The 17004-nt window shown below is 62.5% G+C and overlaps 1 protein-coding gene and 1 long non-coding RNA gene across 3 annotated transcripts in view; one reads left to right on the top strand and one right to left on the bottom strand.

Moving 5' to 3' along the window:
• The first annotated feature begins 258 nt into the window (after positions 1-258).
• On the top strand, positions 259-13463 carry GATA2 (GATA binding protein 2). 2 transcript variants are annotated; one of them, XM_027098504.1, is made up of 6 exons: positions 259-296; positions 6140-6416; positions 6833-7474; positions 9121-9266; positions 11071-11196; positions 11627-13463. In XM_027098504.1, the coding sequence occupies exons 2-6, from the start codon at positions 6188-6190 to the stop codon at positions 11924-11926; spliced, it is 1443 nt and encodes a 480-aa protein (XP_026954305.1). In that variant the 5' UTR covers positions 259-296; positions 6140-6187; the 3' UTR covers positions 11927-13463. The 2 variants fall into 2 exon arrangements, with proteins under 2 accessions (XP_026954305.1, XP_026954304.1); XM_027098503.1 differs by lacking the exon at positions 259-296 and adding an exon at positions 5248-5477.
• LOC113615748 (uncharacterized) overlaps positions 12390-17004 on the bottom strand; it is a 5839-nt gene continuing 1224 nt past the window's right edge. The window contains exons 2-4 of the long non-coding RNA XR_003431118.1: positions 16776-16906; positions 15911-16061; positions 12390-12504 (exon numbers count right to left, since the gene is read on the bottom strand). This is a non-coding gene — a long non-coding RNA (uncharacterized LOC113615748). The remainder of the gene's footprint in view (positions 12505-15910; positions 16062-16775; positions 16907-17004) is intronic.

Here is a 17004-nt window from a genome sequence, read left to right as displayed (position 1 = left end):
GGAGAAGCAGCAGGAGCGAGAGGGAGGCGGCGGGGCCAGCGCCGCCGGGGCACGCCGCTCAAGTCTATCTCCCGGCTGCCGTCGCCCCCACCCCAGCCGGCCCCCGTCATCCACCCGGCGAACAAAAGCGGCCCGACGCGCACCATGCGGCCGTTCGCCGCGCCGCCCGGGCCCCCCTGGTAACGCCGTCAGCCTGCGCGGGATCCTTTGGGCCCCGCTCGCTACGCACCGCGCTGTGCGCCCCGCTCCGCCCCGGCCCCGTCCGCCCGGGGGCGCCGCCCGCCGCATCTCGCTCGGTAAGTCGCCCCTTCTCCGCCTGGCCAGGGCCCTTCCAGCCCCCAGGCTCGGCCCAGCTGGCACCCTAATCGCGCGGTCCGCCTGGCCCAGTGGCCCCTGAAGTGTGGCCTTCGGGGCTCGCCCTGGCTATACCAGCGCCTGGAACCCCAGGTCATAGGGGCCTAAACCCGAGGGAGCGTTTGGAGTTGTGGACAGCAGGCCCGCCTGGGGCCTGCCGCCTTCCCATTTCTCGGACGGAGCCGTAGGCCTCGAGGCCCGGTTATTCCGAGAGACGCAAAGCCCCGCCCCGCCCAGCCCCAGTGCTGGGCCCTTTGTCTGGGCCGCCCCCCACCTCCGGGCCGCGGCGGCGATGCGCCCGAGCCGGGCCGCCGTTCGCCGGCTGCACCTGCCGGCTGGTCCCGTGCGCCGGCTTTGCGCGGCTTAACCCGGCGCGCTCCTGCGTGCGCCCCCGGGCGCCGCGCCCCGCGGCCCTTTATCCTGCGTGGCTGGGGTGCGGGTGGGGGAGAGCACGGGGTCTGGAAGTCTCCCCCCTGCCCTGAGCCGGAGTCGGAATCCTTTTAGTGGGATTTCAATAAGAATGGGGCCGCCGCGGTCTCGGGATCTGCCTCCGAGAGGCGGGAGGCGTAGACGGCGGCGGTCTGGTCTGTCTGGACCCAGGGCATTTAGAATCCTTCGGCGGAGGCCAGGCTTGAACTCCAGGTTGCCTCGGCAGCGAGGGGAAAGCTCTGGCGTTCAGGGCCCCCGGATGTGGCGGCCGCTCCTTTCCCGGAAAACACGGAAGGAAATTCGTTGTTTTGGAAAAAGCCACGTCTCCCGGGGTCGGGAACATTTGGCAGTGAGCTCTGGGTCTACGCAGGCACCTCGCGCTGGGATTCGTTCATGAGCAGGCAGGATTCGAGAAGCAGGTAGGGCCAGTGCGGCTGCCCAGGCGTCTGGGGAGCGTTTCCCAGACGGGTTGACAAATTGCAAACAAATTGCGTCTAACGAAACGGATTTACCAGTTGTCCTGCTGCTGGGCTGCGGGGCTGCCCGGCCTCCGAGCACACCGTGGCAGTTCATGGAGGAGGGAGAAACGCGGCTCGATTGTCTGCAGGTCTCAGCAGGGCCCCTTGCTGTCGGGCTTGGAGGTGGCGGTTAGAACCTCGTAAAGAGATACCGGGTCTCCGAGGAGCCTGCACCCAGGGTGCGGACACGAGTAGGACGTTGGACCCTGGTCTTTACAATTCAAAAAGGCCCGGAAAACGGTTGGGGTGGGAGAATTAGCATGGTGGCGGGAGGAGAGGGAGACTTCAGATTTTGGGGGCTGGAAGTGAACCTGAAAGAGCAGGAGGGGCTGTTGGATCCCTGGTCGCCTCACTGGGGAGCCCCTCTGGAGGATGGCTGAGGCCCGAGAAGATCTGAGGCCTTGCCTTAGAGGGGACATCTGAACCCCTCTGGCTAGAGCGGCCCCCACTTCCTCCTCAGTACCCCTCAAGGCACATTGCCAGTGAGGCCGCTGTGTTGCAAATTAAATATCCCTAAGAAAGGCAGCCCCTAAGCAAACGGATTTCTTTAAACGCGCCGTCCACTGCTGGCCAATTAGATGCCCATAGGAAAAGGTGAGAATTAGGTTACAGAGAGAGGGCAAACTTATGGTCCCAGAGGGGCCGCCTCAGGTGAGCCAAATTGAAACAAAGGGCAGGGAGGGGAGGGTCGCACAGGATGGGGAACACCTGGGCAGCTGAGTGCCGGGGCCGAGTCCTTGAGGGTCTCTAGAACCGGGCATCGGATCTCTGCACCCGGGAGGCTCCGAGCCGCGTTCTGCTAGGGAATCTCCAGTCATTTGGAAAAGGTCGTTAGAAAATTCAGTTTTGCCGCTGCCCTTCCCCAGTCCTTTATAAAATCTTGTTCCCATGTAAGGAAAGTGACAGCTTTAGTGCGACCAAAGGGCAACGGCCCGCATTTGCAACAATACTTGGGAGTAAAAAAAAAAAAAAAAAAAAAAAAAGAAGGAAAAAAGGAACGTGTCCCTCTAAACGTGTTCTGGAGACCCCGAAGTCCGAGGCCGTAAACCGAAATAAATCCGCCCTCCGAAGCCCCGAGGATGCCCACCCCAGTCCATCCTGGGAGCTGACCTGACCCTCCCTGGAGGTTTTTTCCATCCGAAGTGATGAGATGGTCTCGCTGCCCGGTGGGCAAGGCGCCTGGTTATGTCCATCGGTCTGTCTGGCAGGCACACTCAACCAGCGGGACCCCCCCCCATTATGGGCCAGCTAGGGGCCCTGGGGCCTGGTGCCCCGCTTTTCTCTCCCAGACGGGTTAGTTCCTGCTGGAGAACGCAGCAGTCCCGCGTCCAACGCAGGAGCTCCAGCCAACGTGGAGGCCTCAGACAAGCCGGCTGCCTGCCTGCCTTTTGCAGGGAGGCAACCCCACGGCCTCGAGAGACCCTGGTAGGGTTCCCCTTTCCCTTTTTTTCTCTAGGCCCGGATTGCGGGAAGGGAGGCTGGTGCCGATCTCCCGAGGCCCCTGCTCGAGCATTGCTTAACTGCCCAGCTAAGCTCCTCTTCGCGGCGATTTTCTGAGCCGCCGATCGGGGTAATTAAATCCCCGCCCGCGCTCCGTGCTGCGCCAGGCCGGCGGGCAGAGAAGGGCTGCCGTTCGGGCAGGGGCCCACCCGGGCGGGTCACCTCCATCCCGGCAGTGGGCAGGACGCTGCCCCGGAGGGGCTTCAGGCTGCCCCGGAGGAGCTTGAAGCCGAGCTCGCGGTGATGAAACTGCAGACCCACCCAGAACCGGAGATAATTTGAACCGCGCCTTTGGGGGGAAAAAGGCGATTACCTGCTTTCCTGAGGGCTGGGAACGACCACCTCCCTGCGAGCCGAGGCTCCGATCGCGGCCCCGCGGTAAGCTTCCGCTCGGCTCCGGCGTTCACCGCCTCGCGGCCGGCCTGAGGGTCGGGGGCCTCCCGCGCTCGGTCCTGGGGTTTGAGCTCCTGTGGGGCAGCCTTGCCGGACACGGGGTATTGTCCCCGAGGCCATGTTGTCTTTGAGAAGCTCCTGCTGGGCTCCGAGGCGACGAAACAGGCTGGGAGGCTTCGCGGCGATCGCGTTTTAGGCGTTGATGAATCGTAAGCTAAAGGCGGGGAGGAGAAACAGACGTACGGAAAGACAGCGGGTCTGGGCCAGACCGCACGCGTTTCGGGGCGCGCGAACAGGGAGGCACGGAGGCCGCTCACCTGCCTGGTCCGGCTGCCGAGGCCCGGCGCCCGCGGCCTCGAGCTCCTGCTCCCGGCCCTGGCGCGCGTTACTCGGCGGGCGCCGGCCTCCTCTCCCGCAGACCGGAGTTTCGAGAAGCCCGGGCCCCGCGCGCCTTGGAGTGGAGCGGAGCGGGAGGCGCGCGGGCGGCCAGGGCAGACGGGCCCCAAGGGCCGGAGACGCGTGGGTTCCCAGCGGGATGGGGCTCTGCACCCCTGTCCCCGCGCTTTTACCTGCGCCAGGGCCTCGGACAGACGAACGGACAGCCGGACGCAGAGGCAGGAGGAGGCCCCCAGCCCGAGCCCGCGCCCCCTTGGCGCTGCCCAGAGCTGGCCTGGGAGAGGGTGACGGGGGCGCGCCGGCGGAGCCGGGCCTGGCCTGGTGCCCCCCGAGCCGAGGGGACCGAGGGCTTTCCTCCCTCCTCAGATTATTAAAAAGTTCATTTCCTGGCGAATCGGGTGACGTCAGGGGCCCGGCGTCGCGGTGGCGGGGCTGCCCGGCCGGAGAAGCCGCCTCCAGTTACCCAATTACCGACTGTCAATCCCGCCGCCCCTCCCCCCACCCTCCCGGGGGTGGCCGGGGCCCCGGCCCTCCCCCCTGCTGCGGACCCACCTAGCATCCCTCTGGGCTTCTACCCCCGAGAGCCGTGGAACAGCGAGGGGAGGGGGCTGAGGATGTCGATTACTCCCCATTACCCCCGCACCTGTCTCTTCATCCCCCCCATTTTTTTTTGTTCCCGACCCCCCTCCTGGGCCGTAGGCTCCCTTCAAGCCTTGGTCTCCTCCGTCTATACAATGGGAGAGAGCAAAGAGATTTGTGCACCCGGCCCACTTCACCCACAGAGCCGGATCTCTGGACTAGAGGCTTGTGGAGAGCAGTTCCAGGTGACTTAGGGGACGGAGTTCTCAGACCACCATCTCCCTCTCCCCAGGGGCCGCCTTAGGGACCCCCCCCTTCCCGAGGAAAAAAATGCCTCCTCCTGCCCGGAGGCGTCTCCTTCGAGCCGGCGCGGCGCCAGTCCGGGTCTGCACGGCCTCGCCCCAGGCAGTTCGGCCCGTTGGTCTGCGAAGGCCACGCCCGGGAAGGGGACGCCCCCTCCCCCTCTCCGGAGCCGCCAGCCAGGCCACCTCCACCAGGTCAGGCCGTCCTAAGCGGCCTCTTGTCCGAGGCCCAGGTGCCCACGGGGGCCCTGTAGTTCCTGCCCCTCACCGATCCTGCTGTCCCGCAGCAGTCCTCCCACCCCACCCCCCACCCCCCGCTTAGCCAGAGCCCCAATTGGGGCAGGGAACGGTGTCGGTAGGTAGTTGGACTCCCATGGCCACGTTCAGTGGTAAAGGAGGTGGGATCCGAGAGAGTGGTAAGGCTGGGGTCCCGGGGAGAGGACACCCAAACACCCAGAGGGTGCGCGGCCCAGGCTCCCGGGGAGGGGGCCCAGTTGGAGGTTAGTTACTGGGAAGAGGGCCCGGAGGTTAGGGGAACCAAGAGTGTCCGCAAGAGGGGGCGCACAGTCGGCCCGCGGGGTGCGGGTCCTGGGGGGAACGTCGGCAGCAGGGGCCGCCGGGAGGGCGCGGGGAGGAGGCGGGCAGGCGCAGGGGGGCAGGCCCGCGGGTCCGTCCGGGAGTCCAGGGGACCGGGAGTTGCGGGCGCAGCCAATGGGGGGCGGAGGCTGGGCGGCGCGCGGCGCTGATTGGCTGGCGCGGGCTTCTTAGGCGTGCGCGGCCCCCGCTTCATGTCTGTGCAGGAGTCGCGAGCTGGCGCCAGGGCGGCCGGAGGATGCCGAGGGGCCGGAGCCGGGCGGGCCGGAGGCCGAGGCGCGCGCTGACCCCCGCTCCCACCCCGTGAGCCCCGCCATCCGCCCGACGCGCCGTCCCTGAGCCCGCCGCCCCCCGGGCTCCCGCCCGTGCTGCCCGCTCCGAGGCCGCGCCCCCCTCCCGCGGCGCTGCGTGTGTAAGTTTGGGCTTCGAGAGCGGGCCGGGGGCCTGGGGCGCGCCGGACTCTGAGAGGTCACTGCGGGGGCCTGGGCCCTGCGGGCCAGGCTGCGGGTGACTGCTTTGGTGTGCCTCGGTGAGAAGTCCTGCTCGTGTCGCCGGGGAGTGCGCGCGGGGGGTGGGGGTGGGCTGGCTCTGGGCTCGTGGGGCAGCGTGTGTGTTTGGGGAGGCGAGGTCAGTCCGTGTCAGCGCCAACTGTAGTTCTGTGCGTGTCGCTAGCATCGTGTGCCGCCGTGGGTGCTCGGGCGCCTGTCTTCAACTTCCAGTCGGTGTTTATGTGTTTGTGTACAGGGCTGGTGCGAGGGGGGAGGGGGGCGGTGAGCGTCTGGCTGAAGTGCGACTCTGCGCGTTTGTTGGGGCCGCTGGTGTCGGTGCTTGGCCCCGCGTGTGACCCCGTGCGCACAGGTGCGTGGCTCCGGGACCCGGGTCACCGTGGGAGCGTGCGTGGCTGAGCCGGCTCCCCCACTCTCCTTTCGTTTTGAGCTTTGGGCTTTCCTCCCAGCCGGGACCGGTCTGCGGCTGAACTCGGCTGGGGCGCAGCGGCGCGCGGGACGCCGTGTGGCGGGGCTTTGGGGGTGTCGGGCCGTGGGGGCGCCCCTCACGCCCCCTTCCGTCGTGCAGGGACGCCGCCACCGCCTCCGCCCAGGTCCCGGGCCTCCGCCGCCGGCCATGGAGGCGGCTCCGGAACAGCCGCGCTGGATGGCGCACCCCGCCGTGCTGAACGCTCAGCACCCAGACCCGCACCACCCGGGCCTGGCGCACAGCTACATGGAGCCCGCGCAGCTGCTGCCTCCCGACGAGGTGGACGTCTTCTTCAACCACCTCGACTCGCAGGGCAACCCGTACTACGCCAACCCGGCCCACGCGCGGGCGCGCGTCTCCTACAGCCCCGCGCATGGTGAGCCGGGGCCCGCGGGTGACTGGGAGCCCAGACGCCGAGCGCCCGGCGCGGGAGGGGACGAGGCCCGGCTGCCTGCTTCCCGGATGTGGGATCCGCAGGAATCGGAGCAGCTGAGAAATCGGGCCGGGAAAGGAGCGGGGCAGCGGCCTCTTGGGGAGGGTCTGGGCCCCGTAGGGCTTCTGCCCGTCTCCAGCTGGCCTGTGAGGGTTTCCTCCAGGCTTGTTCGGGGGTCCTTGTGTGCCACTGGTCCTTCCCCTCCGGACGGACATTCCTGACTATTGCCGGTTGGGGTGTTACATTTCTGGTTTTCTTTGGGGAGGGGTCACTTGGTTGTGGGGAGTTGTGGCCCTGTGTGTCCGTGTCCCGGCTCGGCGCAGCCTCGTGCACCCTGACCCCTCTCCCTCCCCCCGCAGCCCGGCTGACCGGAGGCCAGATGTGCCGCCCACACTTGTTGCACAGCCCGGGGCTGCCCTGGCTGGATGGGGGCAAAGCAGCCCTCTCCGCGGCTGCAGCACATCACCACAACCCCTGGACCGTGAGCCCCTTCTCCAAGACGCCGCTGCACCCCGCGGCTGCCGGAGGCCCCGGAGGCCCCCTCTCTGTGTACCCGGGGGCAGGGGGTGGGAGCGGGGGAGGCACTGGCAGCTCTGTGGCCTCCCTCCCCCCCACTGCAGCCCACTCGGGCTCCCACCTCTTCGGCTTCCCACCCACGCCACCCAAAGAAGTGTCTCCCGACCCCAGCACCACTGGGGCTGCCTCCCCAGCCTCCTCCTCCGCAGGGGGTGCTGCGGCCCGGGGGGAGGACAAAGACGGCGTCAAATACCAGGTGTCACTGACGGAGAGCATGAAGATGGAAAGTGGCAGTCCCCTGCGCCCAGGCCTGGCTGCCATGGGCACCCAGCCTGCCACACACCACCCAATCCCGACCTACCCCTCCTATGTGCCGGCCACCGCCCACGACTACAGCAGCGGGCTCTTCCACCCCGGAGGCTTCCTGGGTGGCCCGGCCTCCAGCTTCACCCCTAAGCAGCGGAGCAAGGCGCGCTCATGCTCAGGTAAAGGCAGGGCCAGGGACCTAGTGGACGTGGGGACGGTTTGTGCTTTGCGGGGGAGGGGGCCGTGATATGGGAGATGGGGCAGTGTCGGTGTCCTGGATCCGGGATGGGTGACGTCCCTCTCTAATGGCCCCCAGCAGATCTTTGAGACCCCAGAACGGGGGACAGGGGACCCTAGAACTTTTGCCCTTAAGTGTTCCTGGTGGCCCCAAAGTTTATTGCCCATCCCCACTCCTCACCCTCCCCTCCGAGGTTGGCCACTGCCCGACCAGAACACACAACGGGAATCCCCCCTTCCCCTCCCTGAGTCTTAAGTGAAAATTCGAGCAGCCTCATGACTTAGCATGTGAGAGAATGCAACATGCAGGTGAGAGCAGTGAGGCGGTGTATACGTGCGTGTACATGTGTTTGTGAGCGTGTGTGCGTGCTGTGGGTGCACTCAGCCCTTCCCAGAGGCTCCAGACCCTTAAGGAATCTGGATCTCCGACTTCATCAGTCCGGGTCTTGGGATTTCGATGGCTCCCAATCTTCTCGGGAGATTTCACCCCCACCCCCCAGGCAAAGTTCCCGGGACCCGATGCCGCTCCCTGCCCCCTGGCACGTCCTTCACTCTCCCTCCCTGAGGGCTGGAGTGAGGGGAAGGAGCTGTAGGTGCCTCTGCCCCTCTGCTTCGGGAACTGGCTGGGACCGGGCTGGGTTGTCCAGGAATGCGGCTGCAGAGCGGACGCCGCTGTGGCTGGTGTGGGGCTCCTGCTGTCCACACCTCCTTCCAGTCCCTTTGAGACGGGGAAGAGGAAGATTTTTAAAACTTTTGCTGCTGAGTCCAGAAACCGCCTTTTCTTGCCCGTATGGACTGACAGCTTAAACTAAATGGGGAGAAATGTCCGGGGTAACAGCAGCTGTGTGGCTCCACCCTGCCACCGCCAGTGCCCACTCCCGTCCCACCTCGGGGCCCTGTTTTGCTCAGACCAGCTCGCTTGCCTTTAATTAGCTCTTTCTCCCAAATTTGTTTTACATTCTATCTGAATTCCAGATGGCCCTTGAACAACAACAAAACAAAATACCACCACCACCAGACCAAGGTCACTTAGCCTACTCAGCCTCAAAAAACGAAAGGGCTTATTATTTATTTCATTTTAAAGGACAGCAACTTCCACCCCGGTCCAGGGCCTCGGCGGAAGGCAGGGAGGTGGGGGATTGAGAAGGAAGTGACCGTGGACGGACGGACGGAGAACAGAAAGACGGGGCTGAGGACACAGGACAGGGAGCGGGGACGCCGCTGGGGGGAAAGGACAGGGACAGAAGAGGAGAGGGACTAGGAAGGGGGCCGAGTCCTCCCGGCCCAGCCGGCTTGAGCTGGCGACTCGTGCCCCCCCCCCCTTGCTGCCGTCGGCGAAGTTTGCTGTAAATACCCTCTCCCGGGCCGGCAGTGCTGAAGATCCCTGGGGCCCTGGCCACGCTCCTCCCTCCCGCCCCATTCGCCTGCCTTAAGCTACTCTCCGAATCCCACCTCCCACCTCCGGGGTCCCTCTTCCCACCAGGCTGGAGCTAAAAGTCCCACCCTGAAGCAGCCTGGCTGGCCCGCCGGCCCCCTCCTGTGACTTTGTCGGTTGAACAGGCTGGTGTCTCCCCCTGTCCCCTTTCAGAAGGCCGGGAGTGTGTCAACTGCGGGGCCACGGCTACCCCTCTCTGGCGGCGGGACGGCACCGGGCACTACCTGTGCAACGCCTGCGGCCTCTACCACAAGATGAACGGGCAGAACCGGCCCCTCATCAAGCCCAAACGGAGACTGGTAAGAGCGGGCAGCCTGGGCTGGGGGCGTCGGCCTGGGCGGGAGCTGACAGTTAATGACAAAAAGAGCAAACCTTCAAATACAGGTGCTCTGGCGCCTGAACTCATCATTAAAATCACTTGGGTGTCAGTTGGGGTTGCCCGGCTTTTAGGCGAGATTTCTTTCAGGCCAGATTTCCCCTCTGCAGCCCACCTGGTACCTTCAGGGATCCCCCAAAGTTGAGCTTCCAGGGGCCCAAGTCCGGTCCCCTGGCCTCTGTTAAACTCCTTTTAAAAATAGGGCCGTGAAGTAATTTTCCTTGTAGCCCAGGCTGCTCTCCCTGGCTTCCCCACACAGTCTCCTCACGCTTATTTAAATAAAACACACACACCAACCACCAAAAAAAACCTGCCCTTTATTATTTTTCCATGGAGTCACCTATACTGTGTATTTTCATTTGAGTGATTTTAAAAAAATGCCCTTTCGGATCTCCTGCCGGAGTTTCCTATCCGGACATCTGCAGCCCAAAGATAAGGAAACTTCGCGTATCTGTTTCCGGACTCCGCCAGTTTTCAGTCTCTCCTCGGCTCAGTCCTGCCTCTCGCTGGGCTGTTTTGAAACTTCTAATACCCTCCACTCTGCAAATAATGCGTAAAATGCTAAGAATAATAAATATATTTTTTCAGGGCGAAGTGATTTATGAGGCTTAAATCGCTTGCTGCTTCGGGGGCCCCCCTTTTTTTTTTCCCTGGAGCGAGGGCGGGGTGAGGGCCCGGGTGGTGGAGGATGCGGGCTTGGTCCCTGAGTCAGAATTCCAGCTTCAGGCTGCTTACTCACCCTCACCCCTCCCCACCCCCGTGGCTGCAGGCCGGCCCCTCTGGACCAGGCTGGGGCCTGGGGCCACTCCCCGCCTCCCACCCCCACCCCTGCTGCCCGCGGTTCCCTGGGAAGTGCTCTTGTGGGTTTGCAGAGGGCGTTCTGCTTTCTGGGGTAAAGACTCTCTTGCCTCTTCTCTTGGGAGCCTTTAGCTCCCTTCTCCAGAAACCAGACGTTTCCAGGTCACCTCTGCCCTGCATTTCCTGAGGGGCTAGGGGGCAGTTAGAACTCCGAGGATTGGGGTATGGGGTGCTGGACACATAGACTGGTATTGTCCAATAAAAGCTGTGAAGATGGACACTTTGTACGTCTGCCCCGTCCACCGTGGTTGCCTCTAGCTCGTGTTGGGACTAGTGATCCTTTGAAATGTGGCTGGTGCAGTTGAAGCAACTGAATTAAATTCTAGTTCAGTTTAACTTACATGGCCACGGGCTGGTGGCTACTGCCTTGGACACTGCAGCTCGACTCCCTGAGCATTTCACATCCCTGCCCTGGGCAGCTGCAGGGCCCCCTCCTCTGGCCTCAGGGGTTCAGGCACGCCCAGGATTATGGGTTTTCTGGGAGTGCGGCTCCAGACCCAGGTGCTCCAGGGGGCCCAGCTAGCCTTCTCAACCAGAAGACCCCTTCTCAGAGCCTCAGTTTCCCCATCTGTAGCGTTAGATTGTTTGGTGATGGGGGAGGTGGCTACGTTTTCCTTCCAGCTCTTGCAACCCCTTTGATTCTGAGATCAGGCTTCAGAGAGTCCTTTATTCTAAAGTTCTGTGACGGTTTAGGTCTCCGATTCTAGAATTCCACGGCTCTGAGATGCCTTGATTCCCCTGTGAGATTTGCTGCTCCTGGGCTAAGCTGGCGGGGGCCGGGGTGGCGCGAGGGTCTGGGAGAAGGTGGGGGGGGGCCGTGGGAGCCCAGCCTGCTGACGCCACGCCTCCCCTCCCCCCTTCCCTTCCAGTCGGCCGCCAGGAGAGCGGGCACCTGTTGTGCAAATTGTCAGACGACAACCACCACCTTATGGCGCCGCAACGCCAACGGGGACCCTGTGTGCAACGCCTGTGGCCTCTACTACAAGCTGCACAATGTAGGTCCGCCCGCCTGGCCCGCCCCGCCTCCCGGGGGACCGCTGCGCTTCGCGCGGCAGCCTCCAGCGTGGCTTGGCTTGGGAAGCCGCCCCGAGCGCCAGAAGGGCTTCCCACGAGGGGGGCGAGCTGGCTGGCTGGGAGGATGGGAGGGGCAGGGGCCGGGGGGTCGAGGACAGCGGTATCTCGGCTTTGGGGTGGGGTTTGGGGGGCGGCGCTGGCACCTCGTGGGCCGAACGCCCTGCAGGCTGCCGGGCGGCCCCACGCAGTGAAAGGTGCCTTTCTCAAGATGGCAGCGGTGCTGGCGGGAAGACGGTGGTGGGCGGTGGGCCTTTGGAAGTGGGCCCCCTCCCCGCCCCGTGCGAGCTGGGGGTGGGCTTCTTGCTCTGGGAAGGGAGCTCCACCCCCTGAAAACTCCGTGGTCGCCCCCAGGTGAACAGGCCGCTGACCATGAAGAAGGAAGGCATCCAGACTCGGAACCGGAAGATGTCCAACAAGTCCAAGAAGAACAAGAAGGGGGCCGAGTGCTTCGAGGAGCTGTCCAAGTGCATGCAGGAGAAGGCCTCCCCCTTCAGCGCGGCTGCCCTGGCCGGACACATGGCGCCTGTGGGCCACCTCCCGCCCTTCAGCCACTCGGGACACATCTTGCCCACCCCGACGCCCATCCACCCCTCCTCCAGCCTGTCCTTCGGCCACCCCCACCCATCCAGCATGGTGACCGCCATGGGCTAGGGACCGCCCCCCACGGACCGACAGACAGATGCCGGGGAAGGCGCTCCCGGGACGGGGGGCAGGGACCAGACCCTCGGCTGCCCGTCCCTCCCCGGAGACTGACGCTGCCCTGCCAGCCCAGCTGGAGCCCCGCGCTGCCTCACCTGTGGGCCCGTCGGCCGTCACTGTGAAGATGCTCCCTGGGCTGGGAGGCTGCCTCGGCCTCCCAGGTGGGGCCTCCACCACGGATAACTGTTTGGCGAGCAGAAAGGACAACTTTACGAAGACTGGGGGCAAGGGACCCACGCAGGAAACCGCGTCGTGGAAGGAGGAGGGAGTAGAGGCAAAAGTAATTTATTTGCTCTTGTTTCTCACGAGGACTGGGAGACTTGGGCGGTCTGAGCTGCCCCAAGTTCGCGGGGCTTCCTCGGCGCCAAGGGCCACTTGACCGTTCCCCGTGCCCGGCTCCAGGGGCAGGTCTTCGGGGACCTCGGCCTGCACCCTCTCCACTGGCTCCCTCTCTGAAAGCGCTGAACCCAGGCCGGGCGCAGAGGGCAGAGACAATCACGGGCGGTCCCGCGCAGATTCTCAGGCCGGGGCTGGGTCACAGGAAGGAAACGTTTTCTTGAGAGGGGAAGCGTCTCTCCGATTGCTCCCCTGGCCTCTGAGGCTGAGGCTGGGGTGACCCGTGCGCCCTAGACGGGTCTGAGCTACAGCCACCTCCTCTGCTCGGCGGACCCCTGTACATACATCCTCCTTCTGCTAACCCCTAAACCCCCTCCTCTCCAACTCTGAGACAAAAGAAGAAAATGTTTAAAAAAAAAAAACAAAAAAAACCTACATAAGCTTAACTCGCCGATGAGTTAGTTGTTTTATTTTTAAACTCTTTTTGGGTCCAGTCAATTGTACGTTGCCACGAAAGCCCTTGCTATGGAAAGGAATAAAACCTACAAACCAAGGCTGTAGCTTCGCAGTTATTTTTGGAAAAGTTCTCAGATCCCACGGCCCTAGGACGGGGAGCCAGGGGCCAGGGGTGGGGCCTCGGCTGCTCGTGGCTTCCAGGGGGCTGACCTGGCAGGTGGCGAAGGCAGGAGCTGGGGGTGGGTCAGAGCCAGGACCGAGCGAGAGGCCACGACCCTGCTGGGTCCTGGGAGGTGCCAGGGTTCTGCTCTGCCTTGCTGTGGCTGTCTGGATCCTTCCCAAGGTACAGCTGTACATAACTGTGTCCGAGCTTAGATTCTGTATGCGGCAGTGGCGGGGTGCGGTGGCCAGCAAGGACCCGGCCCAGGAAGAGGGTTGTGCTGATATGGTCCAAGTGCAATATGGGGGCACCACAGCCAGAGGTAACTTATTTTGTACTAGTATCCGCATAAGAAAAAGAATCGGCAGTATTTTCTGGTCTTATGTTTTATTTGGCCTGTTTTATTTTGGATTAGTGAACTAAGTTATTGTTAATTATGTACAACATTTATATATTGTCTGTAAAAATTGTATGCTATCTTCCTATTCCTTCAAAGTGAAAACTGTTAAGAGTAATAAAATACTTTTTGTGAATGCCTCTGGCCTGTCTTGTGGGCTCCTGGGGCTCCTGGGTCCCAGCTGCTGAGGTCATTAAGACCGAATCAGTCCTGCAGCCGGTGATTTGGATGGAAGGGCCCCTGGAACAGGAGAGGGGCCCTGTCTGGCCGGGGTCTGAGGTCCTGACCCTCCTCCCCTGAAAACTGCTCCCGTCTGAATTCTGGTCCTGGCTGGGTGGATACCGGGGAGGCTCAGGAAGGCTACGGGTTCTGCAGCCTTTAGCCCACGTTCTGACCCTTTTCCTAAGGGCTCACAGAACCCAGCAAGGACTGATCCCCCTCCCCATGCCGTCCTCTTCCTTCCACGTTCATTGACAAACCTGGTCACCAGTGTCTTTGATCACTCATGTCATTGACGGCTGTCCTCTTTAATCAGTGATACTGGTTATTGGAGACAGTCATCATGACTGATATTCCTGATCAATGACATGTCTGATCACTGGAGCCTGTGACCACAGACATCTGATTACTAACAATTGATCACCAACATGTGATCACCAATAGTTCATCGATGCCCTCTGATCAGTGATGTGTCTGATCACTGACATCCACAAGATGTGATCACCGATGTCTCCAGAGACTGACCGTGCTCACCAATAATAGGTCTGATCATGAATATCTCTTACCACCAACGTTCCACACCTCGTCACCAGTATTTCTATCCAGTGTGTCTGGTTGCTAACATCCGATAACCGCCACGTCTGTGATCGCCGGGACCTCTCATCACCCATGTTTCCTGATGACCAGCGTGCTGATCGCCACTGCACCCTGTCTCTAACGTCCTAGGTCATCAACAAGTATGATCACCGGTGTCACTGATCACTATTTTTCTCATCAATGACAGATCTGATCACTCATATGGGATCAGCATCTCCAAGCACACAATTTCTCATCACTGATGTCTTCTTAGCAATGTCCTTGGCCACTTTTCTCCAATCACCAACATCTCTAGCCAACCATGTACGTGATGGCCAATGCCCCTGATCGTGGACTCTTACCGTCAAGTTTTCTGACTACCAACATGGTCACCGTCACACTGGTTACTAATAACCCTGACTGCTCAGCGCTCATCATCGTGTCCTACTTCGGTGGCTGCTGGGTCTTCTCACCTTCCAAGTCGCCGACGACCAATGTCCCTTATACCCCGATCGCCAACCTCCCTGGTCGTGGGTATCACCAGTCACCTGTGTCTCTGATCACTTGACTCTCTAAGCATCAATGCCTTTGATCCCTAGAAGATCACACACCACCAAGATCTCTGGGGGGCTCATCACTGACTCTGACCACCAATATCTCCTCTACCCTTGGTTATCGAATACATGACACCAATGCTCCCATCACATCCTCACTCCCCCCATGTTCCTGGTGTATGGTTAATGATATCGCCAACCAGAGATCACTCTGATCACCAAGATCTCTGTGCCACGTTTGAATGACACCGTCTCCCCATGACGTGTGCCACCGTCCCTGACCCTTATTATCATAATTTCTGCTCCCTGCGTCCCTGATGGTATTTGATGGTCACTCCCCGCAGCCCTCAAGTCCCCTGTCCAGGAGGCTCCCCTTCCATCCTCCTCACCCCCAGACCGTGTGCCGGCAGGGGTCACTCGGGGCCGGGGGAGAGACGGGGGAGCGATGGGGGAGCATCCCTGGGACTCTGCCTCAGGACGCCTCTGCCCCTGCTGTGCCACTGCTACCCTGCCCGTGTCCTTTCTGTGGAGAAGCAGAGCAAGCAGGAACAGCTCCGGTGTGTAGCTGGGGGGCACTGCCGGCCCATCTCAAAGCGCAGGGGCCCCGGGCCCTTTCAGGCCCCCTCAGCAGCTCCCCTTCCAGCCCTTCCCCAGCTCATGGTGTTCTCGCCTCCCCTCCTGGCAGCCGTGGCCACAGCGAGGGCAGGGCTGGTCCTGCTGGCCTGTGCCCCGGCTCCTGACTGCAGGTGAGAGCGTCTATCAGATCGTGCACCCAAGTGCACACACGCGCGTGCCCGATGAACGCTGAGACGCCAGGCACTGCTCTGGGGGTGGGGACCACATGGCACACGAGACAAGCAAGAGTCTCTGCGCTCGGACAGCTTACATCCTAGGCCGTGAGCACCGCGGCAGCCCAGCGGGGCCTCTGGCAAACGGGCCTACCCGCCGGGCCCGAATCCAGAGCCCGGGCCAGAACCTGGGGTGAGGACTCTGAGCCTGGGGCCCGGAACCGGGACCTCGGAATCCAGAGCTCAGAACAGACAGCCCAGAACCTGGGCCTTGGAGGCGGACCCGAAAGCCACAGCCTAGGGCGTGGAGCTCAGAACCCAGAACTGAGTACTGACGACGTGGACCCCAGAGTCTAGACCGTGGCTCCGGACCTCCAGCCAGAATCCAGAGCCCAGAAGGACCACACTGACAGCGGCCTCCCCTCGCGTCTCTATCACTCCCAGTCTTACTTCTTTCCTTCTGCGGGCCAGCGTTACTGGAGGAGCCCCGGCCAGTCATCGCGCAAGGTGCTCAGGTTCCGAAGAGCAGGGTGGCGACCGTCCCGTCCCTCTCCCGTCCCCGTGGTCATTCATGGGTTGGCGGTAGGTGCTTCCCAAACATCTGTTGAATGAGATCCACTCATTTATCCCACGAATGTTTACTGACCCCATTTGTGCTTGGCATTCGGGTGGGGGATGAAACATACAAAGATCCTTGCTGGGGCCCTGGTTGGGGGGGAGGCAGTGGGGGTCGGGGGGATGCCGCTGAGGAGCACGGGTGGCCTCCGGGAGCGGGGGACGCACACTGGCCCTGGAGGCCCAGGTTCAAGGCCCAGCAAGTCACTGCTGAGCAGTACAACCAGGGTCAGGGCTCCTGCAGCTTCTGTGCCCACCCCAGTGGCGATGAGTCCCGCAGCCCAGAGTCATTGTGCTGGCAACAGTTTCGATTCTGTGGCCTCAGAGCCCCCAGGTAGGGCGGGTGGGAGGCAGGCAGGCCTCTCAGGGCGATGGTGCCCTTCTGGCTCTGCGGGCGGCGCCAGGGTGCCCGGGCTGGGTTGGCCTTTGCTCCGTCTGTTTGCACCCAGTGGGGCTGGCGGCCCAGGGCCCTTCCTCCCTTCCTGCTTCCCGGGCTGCTTCCTCCCATGTTCAGTAGAAGAACCCAACCCCCTGCTGTAATTCTTACAGACCAGCTCTGTCCCCCACAAAGGCCCTCCTGCCTCCTGCTGACCCACTGCTGGGAACAGGGAAGGGAAAAAGCCTTCCAGTCCCCAAGGCCACAGAACGGACCCCACCCCAGGGGAACCGGGTTTGGGAGGAATGCCTGCATCCACCTCACCTGGGATGAAGGGAAGACGACACCACAGCGCTGTCCTGTGCTGACAGCATGGCCGGCACATCACAAGGCCACTGGGTTTGTTTTGCTTCTAGGCAAAATGACGAAACGATTCCAAACTTTATCTGGAAAAACTAACAAGACCAGCAGAACAAGTCAGAAAATTAGGGAAAATAGAGCGAGGCGTGTGTGTGTGTGTGTGTGTGTGTGTGTGTGTGTGTGTGTGTGTGTG

The sequence above is a fragment of the Aethalodelphis obliquidens genome, unplaced genomic scaffold (genome assembly GCF_003676395.1).
Source record: "Aethalodelphis obliquidens isolate GAN/ISIS:26980383/991018 unplaced genomic scaffold, ASM367639v1 scaffold123, whole genome shotgun sequence".
Classification (NCBI taxonomy): domain Eukaryota; kingdom Metazoa; phylum Chordata; class Mammalia; order Artiodactyla; family Delphinidae; genus Aethalodelphis; species Aethalodelphis obliquidens.
Note: the sequence above shows the minus strand (reverse complement) of the source record. Positions and strands in the feature narration are given on the sequence as shown.